The following is a 16,478-nucleotide window of genomic DNA, read 5'->3' on the forward strand; positions in this document are numbered from 1 at the left end:
CTGAGGAGCAAGGGAAGATGGGGAGCTGATTTCTCTGCCTGCCCTTGGAAACAGCAGGGCTGCAGCACTGGGTTTACAGATCCAAACACTGACTTTGGGGCACATTTTCACTCCCTTCAAGCTTGGAGCCCAATCTGATCTGCTGGGTAGGGACAGGAGATGTTCTGGGAGCTGGTTTGGGCCTTTCTGGGCTTAAAAGCGGAGCTGGTGAGCAGGAAAGGTCAAACCAAGCTATGGAGAGCAGAAGGAGAAGCTGTGGATTTGTGTTTCTGGGTCAAACCCTCTGTCCCTCAGAACTGCCTCACTCCTGGAGCTCTGGACCCTTAGGATCCCATTTCCATATGGGATAAACCATGCATCCCTACATCTTTTGTCTGCATCTTTGAGTCTGCACTCTGAGAACCTCATCAATAAATACAGAATTGATTTTTCTCTCTTCCTGGCTGTCCTGCTCCTTTGACTGCACATTCACTGGAGACTGCCCCGAGTTACATTCACCATGAGTCTGCCCTTGGTGGGGGCTCCCCAAGTTATTAAAGTACAAATAATTAATCATAGGGATAATTCTCCTCCTCTGTACTGTCATGCCTGATGATACAGATTTAAAAGCCCTGGTGTTTAATTAGCAAACTGCAGCATTTTATAATATTTGATAATTTTTTTTTAGATCTACCCAGATATCTACTTGGAACACATCACAGAGAAAATTGTTCTTTTCTTGTTCTGTAATTTATTGCAGAGCAGGAAACAAAACCGATTGCTTTTTGTGTTTATTCACTTCTTGAAGCTGTCAAAAAAAGAAGCATCACATTGCAATTTTGACTTTTTCTGGCTAAAATAATTTCAGAAAATAGGCACTACAGGTGGCACTAAATGCTGTGAAAGCGGAGCTGTGGTGGGAGAATCACTGATCTGATCAATTTGTCATTCCCAGAGACACCAAATTCCAAGGCTCTGACAGGTTGAGAGCCCAACCACATCTCCAGAAGTCTAAGCTCTGCTAACACCAGGAAATCAATTAACCCAAGAAAATCAACAAGTCCAGAGGCATTGGAAATGCAAAGCAGCTACAGGTGCAACCACCTCCTCGTTGCCCCTTTTAACAGCATTTGGAGCCAAACTTTTGGAAGTTTGAATCTCTTTCCACCTCTCCAATGACAAGGAAACCCCAGGAGCTGCGCAGAGCAAGAAACTGTGATGGCAGCAATTCCTGCCTCTGCTTTGGATTTAATATCAGTGAATGAGAAACTGTTCCAATTATGGAAACTGCCCCCATCAGATTCCCAGATCTTTTTCCACACATGCAGTGGGCATGCTGGAACATCCACCGAGGTTCCTGGTCATTTTTCAAGCTCCCTATGCTGAAATGGAGGTGGTGGAGGCAGCACAGGAGGCTATTTCCCAACGCCAATGGGGCAGGACACTCCAGTCCCACCCAAGCCACAGTATCCACCAGGATTCTTGCTGAGGTACTGCTGGTGATATTCCTCAGCGTAATAAAACTCAGGAGCCTCCCGGATTTCCGTCGTGATGGGGCCAAAGCCTTTCTCCGTCAGCACCTGCCAGGAAAGACCAGGGAAAACCATTAGTGGTTTGCTGGCACGTGGATGATGTTAGGATTCCTCTCGTGGTGTTTTGCTAGGAGACATTGTGGGCAGGGAAAGGGAGGGAACCGTTCCCTTTTAATGGCTCGTTGGTTTAATTTGCCATGGCTGTGTGCTTATTCTCTTTATTAACCCAGGCAGGATGCTTTCAAGGCATCACCATGCCTTAAAAGCTGGTAAAAATAAGAGGCAGACACAGCAGTATAGGGGAAAAAAGGGTATTACCTTGGTTTAATAGGATCCTAGGTGCTCAACTCGTCAAAGGTGGAACACACCGAGCAGAACCCACCGTGTACATCATACCATTTTATGGACCTCACAAATTAGCATATCTACCCCAATAAGAAACTTAACAAATGAAGTAATTGTCTCCCTATTCTAATTACCCCTAGCAAGTGAGATACAGCCTAGTTTACAAAAACATATTCCAGAGAGGAGGCTCTGTCCAAGGTTGAAGCCTCTAGTTTTGAGATAATTATAAATGTTTCATCTTCCCCCCCCAGAGAATCCCCAAACTAAGCTAAATATCAGACTACAAGAGTTATAAACGTGTAGGGCTAAGGAGTGTTTGTGAAGGAAAGGGAAAAGGGTATAAAAATGTATAGAAAGAAAGAACAAAAAAACCGTCAGGCATCAGCCAGCAATGAAAGTGGAAAACAAAAGGGAAACAGATTTGGATCCACCCTGGGAAGCTGCAGTGTCCAGGAAGCTCCCCTGGAAGGTATCTCAGCTTCAAAATCTACCCCCAATATTGTCCAAGAAGGATTTCTGGGTGAGATTTCAACCCTAAGGATGTCCTTGGGAAATCAGAGCATTTGGGCTTTTTGTTTTTTCCCCCACAGAAAATGAGTTTCCACTGCAAGCTCATTCTTCAAAGAGGAAAGTTCCATCTTGACCAGAAAGTTTTAAGTTTTAAGGCAAATTATGGCTCATTTTGGAAAGATTTGCCAATACATGGATCAGGAGCAATAATCACTTGGCAGGAAGAGAAGACAGGATGTGGGTGGGGATTTTAAATTAGACTTTAATTGCTTTCTGATATCCCCCTAACTGAATTTGAAACTCCTGAGAGGTTTCTGACAGAGGGAATTTCTTTTTAAGATGAATTGCTGTGACATTTTCCCCACTGCATTGTCCTTTTCTAAGGAAAATGGTAAACACCAACATTTTGGAGCCAATTCTCTTCTCAGTGGGGACATAAATTGTGCTCTGAAGTCCATGCTAAAAACCTAATAAGCCCTTTAATTAATGTCAGACTCCTGTTGCAAAGGGTGTTTGTAAATACTGGATGTAGATAGAATTGATGGAAGGGTCAGCATTTAGGATTCCCAGAAAAACAGGTGTTACCTCATCATCCTAATAAATAAATAAACCAGATAAAGGGAAATCATCACATAGAATTACAAAACTGTGAATCTGCTTTAAGTCATCAAGTCCATCTTCTTTCATCAGGATAGAATAAATGACAGTAGCCTTGATCCCAAAAAAACATTGGTTATGGAAAATTTTTGGAGCTGGAGATCCTCATTCCAATATTTTCCATCCTGTTAGAGAGTCTCTTCTAAGCCTAGCCCAGTTAAAAATTTTTATTTAAATCCAGTATTGTGGATTTACTCATCATGGATGTGAAAAGGAAACAATTCCCTTCCTCTTTACATCTCCTGCAGACTCAGAGGCTGGGGAGAGAGAAGGATGACATGTAAGGGAAATAATGGTCTTAAAAAGAGATGATTATTTGGGACAAAAAGCCTTCACATTTCCCACACCAAGGTTTTCCCAGATCCTGCCCCAGCGCAGCCAAGCCCTGACCACAGCCTGGCAGCATGTGCTGGGCTTTGGAGAGCATTAGTCTGATTTATTCCCATAATTTCACTGTCTGGAGGACACATTCTGCTGTGTTCAGCCTTTGGTCAGGAATGAACTAATAAGCTGGACACAAAATCCATGACTGACCTGTCTGGAGAGCCCTGAGTTCCCAACCCTGCATCGAAATTCTCAGCACAACAAGAAAGATGTTGACTCATTAATTCCTTGGTTTTGAAAACTGCAGGATCCCAAACCCAAATTCCCAGGAATCTGGCCTTATTTCCCAGTGTAAAATCACCAAACAGCTTTTTCCTTCTTTGGGACAGACTTTGTCCCAAGGGAATCAAATCCTTCATCCATCAGACGTGTGAGTGAAGAAGATAAAAGATGGGAAGGTTTGTATCAAACACAAAGAGGTATCCTCACAACTGCTTTTACAAAGCACTATTTCACTTTCTAACCTTCCCAGCCCAGCAAAAAAACACTTTAGAATTCTCTTCACTGCAGAAGAATGGCACAAATTCTGCTATCTGCAATTTTACCTGCTGCAGCAAATGCAGGCAGAATTGGCCTCTCCCCCTTCCCTGAGTCGTGAGGATGCTGCTGGAGGTGGAGAGATTTTTCCACTGTGCAAAACAGTGTTTGTTACAGATTTTTAACCTGGGACTTTTCCATCGTTGGCCTCATTTTGCCAGTGAGGAAATCCACTCGGTTCGACGAGGCACCACAAGAGGGCATAAACATCATTTATCCCTTCCCAGATCGCTCACAGTCCGTTAAAACCCGAATAAAGCAGAACCCAAGATGACTCCTGATATTGCACTTTGGTCCTGTTGTCAGGAGCAGTGGGAACCCCAGGCTCTGACACTCTGCCAAATCCTACCTTGGATGTTTGGATTTTAAAGGGGAAAATATTTTCCTCGCACTGACAGTGTTGATGGGAAGATAAAAACATCACTGGAATGAAGTTGAGGATGTGCTGGCTCTGGCAGGTGTAAATCAGCCCACTCTGGATTGATTTCCTGCCACTGAGGCTGATATAATTCAATCATAATCCTGTTCTAGACGAATTTTTAGTCCTTGCTGTCTCAAAATTCCTGAGCCATCCAACGGGACCTCTCATCCATACCCTGCTGCAAGTAACACTTGGGATCTTTTACTCAGTGCAGGACAGTTTTAAGGAGCTGTTGGATCATTTTTCCCTCAAATATTTCACTGCAATTCAAAGAGAATTTATTCCTTCCAAGGTATTCTGTGGGTTGTGTCACGGGAGACATCAAAGCCCTGTGAGATCCTCGACTCCAATTGTTAACCCAGCACTGCCAAGTCACTATAGGATCACAAGAGATCCTTCAACTGATTGTAATCCAGCCCAAAAATCCTGTCAGGTTCCACCAGGGGCTGAACCAAACCAGAACCCAAATCTCACCCAGCTGCAAAGAGGACACAGCTAGGGACACTGGGAGAGAGGCTCGAGCAGGACTGAGGAATCACAGAATTATTAAGGTTACAAAAGACCTCCAGGATCATGGATGTGTCCAAGCCAGCACTGGGAACCTCAGCACTACAAGTTTTCCAGCCAAACTGTACTTTCAGCATGTAAAAGATGTGTGTGATGGTTTTCCTAATTAATTACAGACTGAGAAAGTTTATTTCCTCTTGTTTGCTTTAAACTTCTGCCTAGCTGTGGATGACCAGAGCTGTCATCACATCCTCTGCCACAAAACACTGAATCACAGAATCACAAATGGTTTGGGTTGGAAGGGACATTAAAAATCATCCCATGCCAAACCCCTGCCATGGGCAGGGACACCTTCCACTATCCCAGGTTGCTCCAAACTCTTTCCAGCCTGGCCTTGGACACTTCCAGGGATCCAGGGGCAGCCACAGCTTCTCTGGGCAACCTGTGCCAGTGCCTCACCACCCTCACAGGGAAAAATTTCTTCCTAACATCCAATCCAAACCTACTTTCTTTCAGTTTGAAGCCATTGCCCCTTGTCCTGCCACTCCAGGCCCTTGTAAATAGCTTCTCTCCAACTTTCTTGTTGGTTCCTTCAAGCCCTGGAAGGCCCAGAGGTCACCCCAAAGCTTCTCTTCCCCAGGCTGAACAATCCCAATCCTCCCAGCCTTTCCTCACAGCAGAGCTGCTCCATCCCTCTGACCATCCTCCTAATACAATTCCTTATTTCCTCTCTCCATAGCAGTCTGGATTTTACTCCTTAATGCTGCCCATCCACATCTTCAGCCAGACCCACAGCTTTTCACTCCCCATCCCTCACCCAGGGCAGCCTTCTCACCCTTCCCTGCCTCTCTCCCAGCTCTCCCTCCCCGCTGCAGTCACCGCAGTGACTGGAATTCCACTGTGCTCAAGAGCCCCACAGATTCATTCAGCCCTGTACTTACATTTCCTCCTTCATTCCCCGTCTCCTTCCCAGCAATTCTTTGCATTCCACTTGCCTTCCTGACCTCTGCTGAGCACGGAGCAGATGTTTGCAAAGCACCATCTGCAATGACGCCAGAACCTCTTTCCCGGGCTAATTTAAACCCTCTCATTGTGTCTGCACTTGACTTTTATTGACATGGAATTTCAGCAGCGATTTTCTGTGCCCACAGATTCGGTGTTGTCGGATTCTTCTGCAACTTTTTTGTAGCCGTGTCGGCTTTGGCTCACCTGGAATAACTCCGAACCCTCGGTGGATTTTGGTGCGTCACCATCGTCTGTCTCCCATTTTTTCATCCCTTTTGTGAGGATATTGAACTGCTCAGCTTCCCAAGACAGGTTAATCTCCCTTCACTGCAGAAACTGCACAGTTATTTGTACCTTTTATTTCCTATTTATAACCAGTCCTTCACTCAGAAGAGCAACTTTCCTCTTATTCCACACCTGGCACCTTGTTACTCACCCGCTCTCTTCAAAAAAATCTGTATTTTGTGTGCAATGCATGAGTCTCCTCATGCTAAAGTCATTACCAACTTGACAAAAAGGGTTTAAAATTGGTTTTGCTAAATGAAGCCGTTTAATTTTTCTGAGCAGAGGCATTAGTAAAGCAGCAGAGTATTAATTGGCTTCAAGCATTTTGTGGCTTTTAATAAAAACGGCATCATCCTGTGTTTGATTCAATAGACACTTTATAAACCAGCTTATACCAACATCCCTCCACTTTGTCTCGTGTCCCAGTGAGTTGCATGAAGCTGCTGCAATTCTAAAATCTCCTCAAAAATCACTGATGCTTGAAACACCACAGAGCATCCTGAGATGGGTGACAGCTTTTTACCATCACCCATCCCTGATGTCAAACTAACAATAATCTCACCAAATCAAATCTGTTGGGATTTCTCTTCCTTGTATTGGCTACTCAAAATTTCACACCAGCAGCAGCAGCAGCAATCTTGAATTCCAGATCTTTTTCTGAAAGTTCTAAAGAATTAGAGGAGCTGCACTGTTGCAGGAGAAGACCTGCAGGAATTTGTTCCATGAACTCTCTAGGATAGGGGGATGTGGATATCCTAGACACTTGATTCCTGTGATGTTTTTAACTGGAAAACAACTTAACTGACTTTGCCAGGTTTGTGGATTAGTTGCTGGCAGGTTTGGGAGCAGAAATTCAGCCCTACAGGCTCACTTCATCCAGAGGAATAAACTTTGGTCCAGAGGAATGAGCAATTAACGATGTTTTATTTTCTCCTTCATTTATTTTCTCCTTCCCTTCCCTCTCCTTCCTGGCAGTTCAGCCCACTCTGCTGTGTCATCAGTGATATATTATTTTAAATTGTTTCCTTTGTGCTGCTTTCACTTGGCTGCAGCCCCTCAGTTTGTCATGCCTGGGTCCAGTCTCCTCCATGTCACTTACTGATGTTGGCTTTTCCAAATTAATTGATGCCAGCTACCTCCACAAGCCCCAGAATGGGCTGAAATCCTGATTATCTGGTAGAATCTGCCTTCCCAGCCTGTAGGTGACCTGCTTTTGGAAATCACGTGTTTCTGACAGGAAGAAGGACCCTGCCAAGGGAAATGTGGGAGCAGCAAGTGCTGAAGGCCAACCCCAGGTACCACATGGACCAGATATCCGCATTTCCCTGCTTCCAGCTACCTCTGCCCAGTGGATTTCCATGGTATTGATATATTTGATAGGTGGTGCTGGGATTGATTAGCAAACGCTTTTCACAGGGCTGTGGAGTGCTGCATAATTAGCTAATGCTCACACAGGGTTTGGAGTGCTGTGTAATTCCTGAGGATTATTAATATCCTTGCGGGAAGCTGTCTGCTCTCAGAACTCTCTTTGCTGAGCGCCTCTGGTAAATTGGGCAAGATCAAAACTGGGAATGACGGAATCATGGGGGTGTGAATGCCTCATCTTTCACAGAATGGGCACATGGATCTAAGAGCAGGAATGGTGAAACTCACGGACTCTACACTGGGAGAGAAAAGAAGCTGCTGTGGGACTAAACCTGAAGAAAAATGTCATCGAGTCATGGAACAGTTTGGGTTGGAAGGGACCTTAAAACTCAGCCAGTTCCACCCCCTGCCATGGGCAGGGATACTTTCCAATATCTCAGGTTGTTCCAAGCCATGTCCAACCTGGCCTTGGACACTTCCAGGGCAGCCACAGCTTCTCTGGACAACCTGTGTGAGGGGCTCACCACCCTCACAGCCAGGAATTCCTTCCCAATATCCCATCTCTCCCTGCCCTCTGCCAGTGAGAAGCCATTCCCTGTGTCCTGTCCCTCTATCCCCTGTCCCAGGTCCCTCTCCATCTCTCCTGGAGCTCCTTTAGGCACTGGCAGGAGCTCTGAGCTCTCTCTGATCCTTCTCTTCCCCAGGTGAACACCCTCAGTTCCCCCAGCCTGGCTCTGGAGCAGAGGAGCTCCAGCCTTTGGAGCATCTCCATGGCGTCCTCTAGACTCTCTCCAGCAGCTCCACACCTCTCTCATGCTGAGGGCCCCAGAGTTGGACACAGAGCTTCACATGGGGTTGACCAGAGTGAAATCAGCTCCCTTAGCCTGCTGGTCACACAGCTTTGGGTGCAGCCCAAGATACTCTTATAGAGACTACTCATTCCCTGGCCAAAGAGGAGAAGTGCTGCTGCAGGAACCTGCTGGCATTTTCCCTAGGAATGTATCCTTCCAGTGCAGCACAGATAAGAAGGAAATAGGACAGAAAAAGAAGATGGTACAAAGTCTAAACTGAAGAATCCTGATCCTCACCCATAAAAGTGCAACGCGGACTTTGTCAGAGCTTTTGCCAATTGAAAAAATTCCCACACAATGGAACACATCACTGGAATGGAGTAAACTGATCCTGGCTGGAGACACAGCTCCAGGAGCCTTTGGGAGAGCCTGGTGTGCATAGGGAATGTGCCCCTTCCCTTTGAAGATCTGCTCTCTCTGAATGCTTCCCTCTTCAGCACTTAGCTCGGAGCAGGTTGTTTGGTCACTCCTCCCTGCCAGAGGAGAAGAAATTGCTGGGCTTGGATATCCATCAGCCCTGCCAAGGTAAATCACAGTTGGATGAGAGCCTGGCATTAACACAGCCCCAAGTGGTTGTGCTCAGAGGGTCTAGGGAGGACCAGGAGTGCTGTTAGGCTGATATTTCCTCCTGTTTTACCTCTGAGTGTAAAACCTGAGTGTTGCCCACAACAATGAGCTCTGCCAGCTGAAGCAACGCATTTATCCAACCAGACTTCGTGGTACCTTCTCCCACAATGGGAAAAGAGGAGCTTTGGCTTTGTCCTAAATCATATTAAATGGAACTGACAGCGAAATAAAACCTGCAATTCTATTTTTTCCTGTTGGATGCTGATCCTGTGAACGTGCACAGGAAGGAAGTCGTATCCCGCTCTCCATCATATCCATCTAATTCTGGATTCAAAGCTTTTTTTTTGCTCCAGATACTGCCTGGTTTAACAGGATCAGCTTGACCCAGAGTCTTTACAAGCTTGACCTTCAGCGTGGAGCTTCCTGAACACCCATCCTGTTTTCTCCTGAGGGAAGAGAGATGAAAGTGGGGAATGGCACGGGCGGGCATTTAGGAGGTAGAGGGAGATAACATTAGCAAAGATAAAAGACATCTTCCTCCAGCAGCATCTGGGAGCTAATTAGGTGTTGAAGGAGCCATTGAGAGAGATGGAAATTCTGTTTGTCTGGCCAATTTTAACGCAGCCAAACAGCCTCTTACTGCACATCCTGCATGGATAATTGATGATGCCTAAGAAAAGACTGCCCCATCCTGACTCCCAGTTGATCTAAAGCTCAAACCTCCTCGGCAGTTGGAGACAGCAGAGTCTCCTCCACTAATCACTCATCCATGACTCTCATATTCCTGAAATAACGGAGCCAAAAGCAAGCTGGGATGGGGGAAATGACCCACATATGGAGCAGGGAAGCTCAGAACAGAGCCTTCCATGCTGCTGAAGACCACAAGTGGTGCCTCCACATGGTTTGGCCCTGGATGATTCTGTGAAGCCAACTCAGGTCCAAAAATACTCTAAGATCAAGCAGCTCCAGCTGCCTGTGGACAGAATAAAACCTTCCAAGTGTAAATACTGTGTTGACAAGACTTTCCCACCTCCGTTAGCTCAGTTATCTCTGAACCATGTTTTGTTCCAAGTGCAGAGCAGGCCGTGGTGCTCCCTTAGGTGTGAGCCCTTGGCAATAAATGGAAGGCTCTGCAATTATTTTTTATTCAGGGTAAAGTAAAAATGTTCATTTCCCATATCAAACCCAGAGAGCTCAGGTCAGCTCTGCTGTTACATTGCCATAATTTTATTTTTCTCACTGGATTTATATCAAGTATTTCTTCCATGACATATAAGCATGGCAGTTTCTCAGGAAAACATTGGAGTTTTCCAGAGAACCAATTTATCTCTACCTCAACTCACCCTGAAAAATCCAGAAATTACTTTTGTTGTGATTGGAGGGAAAATGTTCCAGACAAGAGACCATGCACAAATATCTACTGCTAAAATCATAAAAATTGCTATATTGGAACAGCTGAAATATCCTTGCACTGGAAATTGTTGGGCAGCCTGTCATCCCTGCCACTTATTCTGCCTCTAATAACATACTGTGGTTTCCTCTTCAGCCTCCCATGACTATTAGTTGGTAATGCTAAACCATTTCATCCCCCCAAAAAAGCTGGGAGATGGTTTGTATTGCGCTGTTCACTCTCTGGAGAGGTGAACAACTCACCTTGAACACTCAACACGAGCCTCACCTGCTAAAATTGCTGCTGTCACCTTTATTTTCAGTCTGTGTTGGTGGTTTCTTAAATGAGGGAATATCTCAGAGGGATCCAACGTGGGTCTGACATTCCCAACAATTTACAGCAGAATTATTTATGTTACACATTGAATGTTCCAGCAACATAGAATCATAAAATCACAGCATCATTTGGGCTAGAAAAGCCCTCAAAGATCATCAAGTCCAACCATTCCGCAGCACTGAGCCATGTCACCAAGTGCCACATCCACAAAGCCTTTCAGGGTTGGGGACTTCACCACTGCCTTGGGCTGCTGTGCCAGGGCTGGACAACCCTTTTGGTGAAGAAATTGCTCCCAATATCCGATCTAAACTTTCTCTGGAGCATTTTGAGGCCATTCCCTTGCATCCTGTCCCTTGCTCCCTGGAAGCAGAGCCTGACCTTCCCAGCTGCCTCCTCCTTGGTTAAAAATTGTTAAAAATCAACACCATGTTTTTCTGAGTTTCTGGATATTGTCCTTTTTTCCCCCCCATGGAGATAAGCACAGAATGGGAAAAAGGGAAGCAAAGAGCCTTGGCTGCCTTCTCCAAATGTCATCCAATGGAGAGGAGAGGGATCCAGCATGAGACTGATGCAAACACCAAAACACTGCACATCAAATGGAACAGAAAATCAAGGTCCTTCCCCCAGGGGTATAAAATGGGAAACATCCCAGTTCTGGATCTCCAGGATCAGCACAGCTGCAGCTCTGTGAAATTTCCAACTGAAAATCCCACTCTGGTTTGAAATGGAACCCAAATTCTTCTGCACATCAATGTGTGATGTCAGGCAGCTGCTGCATTTCCAGCCTGGGTCTTTCTGACCTTTCTGTGCAGCTGATTTCAGTGGAATATTTGCTGGATTTTTAATCCATGTAGCGGATCAGGAACAGGACGAATACTTCAAAGCAATTTGGATCCTTCAGGATGACAAATTGTTTCTGTTATCGAATATATGCATAATTACTACTAAAATTATATTTCAAATGGCTACCAGGCAATAAAATTTTAGCCCATTCCAAGGACCGAAAAGTCAAGAGAAAATGAACAGAGCACATTTTAATCAGAAGATAAGTAGTTTTCCAGCCACTATAAATAGAAAAGGCTGGAAGAAAACATCCAACAAGCAGGAGAAAGTGTGAGGAGGGTAAAATTCCGCAGTGTTTTGGCTTTGGACTTCAGAAGGTAGTGAGTACGAGATAGTGTGAAATACAAAGAAGTCTTTGTTGTTTACATCTGAAGTTTAAAAGTGGCACAGTGTGAATAAACAAAGGATGTTCCATGAAACACTGCAGCAGGGATGCACTCGCTCCGCCGGAGCTCCATGTAAACAGAGCCATCGCCTCCGTGCTTTAAAAAAAGGGAAGGAGGTAAACTTGAAAGCTTTGCCTTCCAGAAAATCTCATTTACCCAGATCCTCGGGCTTTTAAGTGGTAGGAAAAAAACACACACAAGCTTAATAAGACCAAGATCTGGATCATTTAGCGTTTGCTTTCAGGTTGGTTAAGCTCCTTCCTAACGATAACGGCGCACGTGCTCTGCAAAACCTGAATTAGCTGTTCCTTATCTTTCCGGGGAAAATAAGTTTTCCTCTCAAGAACTGGGATAATATCAAGCAATTTCTTTTCTGGCAGACAATAAAGAATGCTGTCTTGATAGTTTCATGAGTTAACTGATTGTTTTCCAGGGGGGTGCATAGGGTAATTGATAAGGACAGGATCTAAAGATACCCAGATTCAGTCAGATATTCACAATGATATTTCCTCTTGAGAAGTTACATTGCATTGAATGTGATCCATAGGATCATGGAATCATGGGATGGTTTGGGTTGGAAGGGACCTTTAAACTCATCCAGTTCCACCCCATGCCATGGGCAGGGACACCTTCCACTATCCCAGGTTGCTCCAAGCCCTGTCCAGCCTGGCCTGGGACACTTCCAGGGATCCAGGGGCAGCCACAGCTTCTCTGGGCAACCTGTGCCAGAGCCTCACCACCCTCACAGGGAAGAATTCCTCCCCAAAATCCCATCTATCCCTGTCCTCTCACAGTGGGAAGCCATTCCCCCTTGTCCTGTCCCTCCAGGCCTTTGTACAAAGTCTCTCTCCATATTTCTTCCAGCCTTCCTCAAGGCTGAACAATCCTAGTTTTCCCTGCCTTTCCTCACAGGAGAGGTGCTCCATCCCTCTGATCAGATTACTGGGTTCAAGTTAGTAATGGAATCTGTTCATACCTTTCAGTGCAAAGATACCTCCTTACTTGACAAATCTGATAAAACTTGATTTTGACTCAAAATATTTTCACCTATTCCTACGATGTAGATAGATGGTGACTTTTGATGAAATTAAAAATAAAATCGTTATGATTTCCCCTTGTCCTGTCCCTCCATCCCTTGTCCCAAGTCCCTCTCCAGCTCTCCTGGAGCCCCTTTAGGCACTAGAAGTGGCTCTGAGGTCTCCCTGGAACCTTCTCTTCTCCAGGCTGGACACTCTCAGCTCTCTCAGTTGTCAGTGAGGATTTAATACAATCACCTTTCTCCTACAATTGTGAAAATTGGTGCAGCACAACTGTTTTACCAGAGGAGAAGGAAAAGCTGCACTTGGATGGAACATCAGCTGCCAACCCAGCATTGTCTCACAGCTGCCAAAAATGCTGAGAGTTCAGCGCCCAGGGTGAAAATAAAAATTTTTCATAAGGAAACAGGGCAAATCCTACAGCTTCAGATCCTTTTTGGACACAACAGGGAGTAAATGTGCACAGGGGACCTCCAGTCACACAATCACAGAATGGTTTGGGTTGGAAGGCACCTTGAAGCTCATCTAGTTCCAACCCCACAAGCTTTCTTTTAACTCTCCCTACCCTTTATGAGCAGCAGATTTCTTTCACAAGCTTTTTTCAGCAGCTCTAGTGATTTTTTTCATTAAAGAGGAACAGCTTAGGCTTCCAGAACAGTATCAGTGAAGAAAACTTCCAGAGCTCCTTTAGCTTTCCCACCTGCCCCAAGCTCTGCCTGCTCCCTCCTGGAAGAGTTTAGATCCAAACAATTCTGATATCTATGATTAGCAGCCCTCAGCACAAACACACCCCACAGGGGCTGGTATTTGAATGAGACTCCCAGTCAACAAGTTAATTTGTCAGCAAGCTTAGAAAATACAAGATCATTTTGGACTTGAGGGTCAAATTCCACTCGCTGCATAAACCACCCACCACCACTGGAATGGATTCCTGCGCCTGGAAAGGAGATTTGAATTTGGCCATTAGTAAAACAAAATACCGAGCTGATTGAGGCTGGATAGGAAGCAAAGAAAATGCAGGGAATGCACTTTACATTTCAGAGAGAACCTGGCATTTGCAGCACATCATCTTCCTGCCAGCTACGGAACAGCAGTGACTTGGCAGAGGCTCCATGGCCAGATGTCACCCTCATCTGGTTCTCTTGGCTCAGGCTGCTCCTTTGAAATGAACAGCAAAGCAGGGCGAGGATGGCTCTGCCTGGTGCTCCCTGCACGAGGGATAGGAGGAGGAAAAGTTCCCCAGCTCCCCAAACCTGGCATTGCTTTGTACCATTTTGTCGAATTCACAGCCCTCACCAGGCAGAATCTGGGAGGTGGAAGCAGAGTCAGGAAGCAAAAGGATTTGTTTGACAGCTGCCTCTCTTTGGGTGATGGATTCAGCACAAATCCTCCTCGGGTCCTTTCCCTGCAGCTTCAAACACCTCAGCACTCAGAGCTCTGGGTGTATTTCCCAGGATAAAGCCCTGCACTTGGATTTCTTTGTTTAAAGGCATTGCTGTGTTTCTATTCCACTGCACGTTTTTAACTGGTTGTTTTATTTAAAGAGGGAGATCCTTGAAATGAGATGATCTTTAACATCTCTTCCAACCCATTATATGATTTGTTACCTGCATTTTTCTGACTTTACCATGAGCAAAAGCCAGGAGAAAAACATGAGGGTGTTCCCCACCTAAAATCTGCCTGATTTGGACTTAATTGCTATTTAAGCTATTAAAGATGTACGATAAATATGAAGGAACACAGCCTAACACCACACGTTCCTCCTAAAACACCTTCAGACACAGCAGAAAATCTGAACCAAGCGCCCAATATTTGTGGGGTTTTGATGTGGCAGCAAAGTCCCCAAATGCCTTTAGACCCAGGGAACAAAAGAGACAAGCACAGACCATCCTGGCCAAACCCCCCACGTGAGTGACCTTCTCTCAGAAGGAGAACTCCTTTTGAAACTCAACACCTGATAACACGTGTGTGTTTGTATACACATCAGTATGTGTGATAAGAAGGCTGCTCCGTGGCAGAACCTGCCAACAAACCCATTTTTTTGTCACCATCTGCTAGGAAGAGAGCAAGCACCTGTTAGGAGCAGCTGCCTGAATGCAGAATGTAGGTAAGAGAGAAAAATCAGTTTCATTTTGGACTTGGCCTGCTGCAGGTAGCACATGGCTCCCACCACCGAGGATGCCAAGTGGTCCTTTTTAAAGTTTGTCCTAATTAAGAGCATTATGAAACCTCCAAATTGTTCATTTATCACTGTTACAGTGACTGAGAGAAATGATGGGACCCCCCAAAAACACCTCCCCACCTCCACTGGGGTCTCTACCCTGTCTTTCTCCCTTTTTTTTTTCCTTGCAGCCAACGGAGCATTTGGAGGAGCTGCTTGTGGCTCGGTGCCTCTCCTGGCACAGCAGCTGCCCCAGGACGTGTTGCTCCAAGGAATCCCAGCTTTAGCAACTCCCCCCAATCCTTCCTTTGCAGAACAACTGTTTCCCTTTGGCTGCCTCCTCCTGTCCATCTCTGCTGGGGGTCCTGGGAGGGATTTTGGAGGGAATGAGGATGCTCGGTCCAGGCGCTCGCTGCGCTCACAGCACCAGCAGCTGCCAGCCCTGCCAGGCTGTCCCTTCTCCAGGGGAAGCAACGGGGGTCTCACCACCCAGAGAACTTGGAGTGGGCAGGAAAAACACATGAAAGGATTTCCCATCCTCGTCCAAGCGATAGATCCAAGTTCACAAGTCAGCATGGCCTCTCCCACCGTGCCTGACACCACCGATGGGCTCAAATCTGCTGCCCTTAATCCCCACTTAGGGCATCTGTGCATCCGTGGAAGGAATGAGGTCATTGAATTTCTTCTTTTCTGACTTCCTAAGCATGGATTGTTCCTAATTTTCTTCGGCAAACAAAGCTTTGTGTCCCATGGCTGAGCTGGGACAGCCACTCACACAGTGACAACACCAGCACCTGCCATCCCCGGGTCTGAAAGGGCTTTTGGTCCTAAAAATTAGCCATCCTGCAGGGAATCCTCTTGTTCACCTTTACCACACATTGAAGAATCACCTGGGGAGGTACAATAGGACTATGAGGAGCTCCTGTCTCCATTAGCAGCAACAGGAGGTCAGTGGATGGACTCCCCTTGCACAGGAAGAATTTGCAGGAGGAACCAATATTTGGGAGCCCTTTCAGGTCCAAATATCTTCCCATTTTTCTGTTTTCCCTGCTTCTTCATTTTATCCTCCATTTCCTGTCTTCCCAGCTACTCCTGTCCATCTTCCCCATCTGCCCTGTGTCACAATCCCCTGTTATGAGGATGATAAATATATTTTATAAATATATTTATATTTATATGTCTGACCCACTTGACCCCAGAAATTTGTACCCCAGCAGGTACCTGGTGGGGCTGTCACAGCCTGTGAAAATCCAGAGGCTCATGCACACTGCCTTGAGGAACAAAGGATATTCCCAAAGTGCTTTTGAGGCTCCAAGCACTGTGATGTGCATTACAGCTCAGCTGGATCAAATGCTGATCCCAAAAAAAACCACCCCAACC

General features: G+C 45.7%; 1 protein-coding gene across 1 annotated transcript in view; it reads right to left on the reverse strand.

Moving 5' to 3' along the window:
• Positions 1 to 753: 753 nt before the first annotated feature.
• Positions 754 to 16,478, reverse strand: part of MSRA (methionine sulfoxide reductase A) — a 227,513-nt gene continuing 211,788 nt past the window's right edge. Inside the window, exon 6 of the mRNA XM_085057156.1 lies at positions 754 to 1,559. Coding sequence (XP_084913282.1) covers positions 1,395 to 1,559 — 165 coding nt within the window. The 3' untranslated portion in view covers positions 754 to 1,394. The remainder of the gene's footprint in view (positions 1,560 to 16,478) is intronic.

This window comes from Lichenostomus cassidix, chromosome 3, assembly GCF_008360975.1.
Source record: "Lichenostomus cassidix isolate B80296 chromosome 3, HeHo_3.0, whole genome shotgun sequence".
NCBI lineage: Eukaryota > Metazoa > Chordata > Aves > Passeriformes > Meliphagidae > Lichenostomus > Lichenostomus cassidix.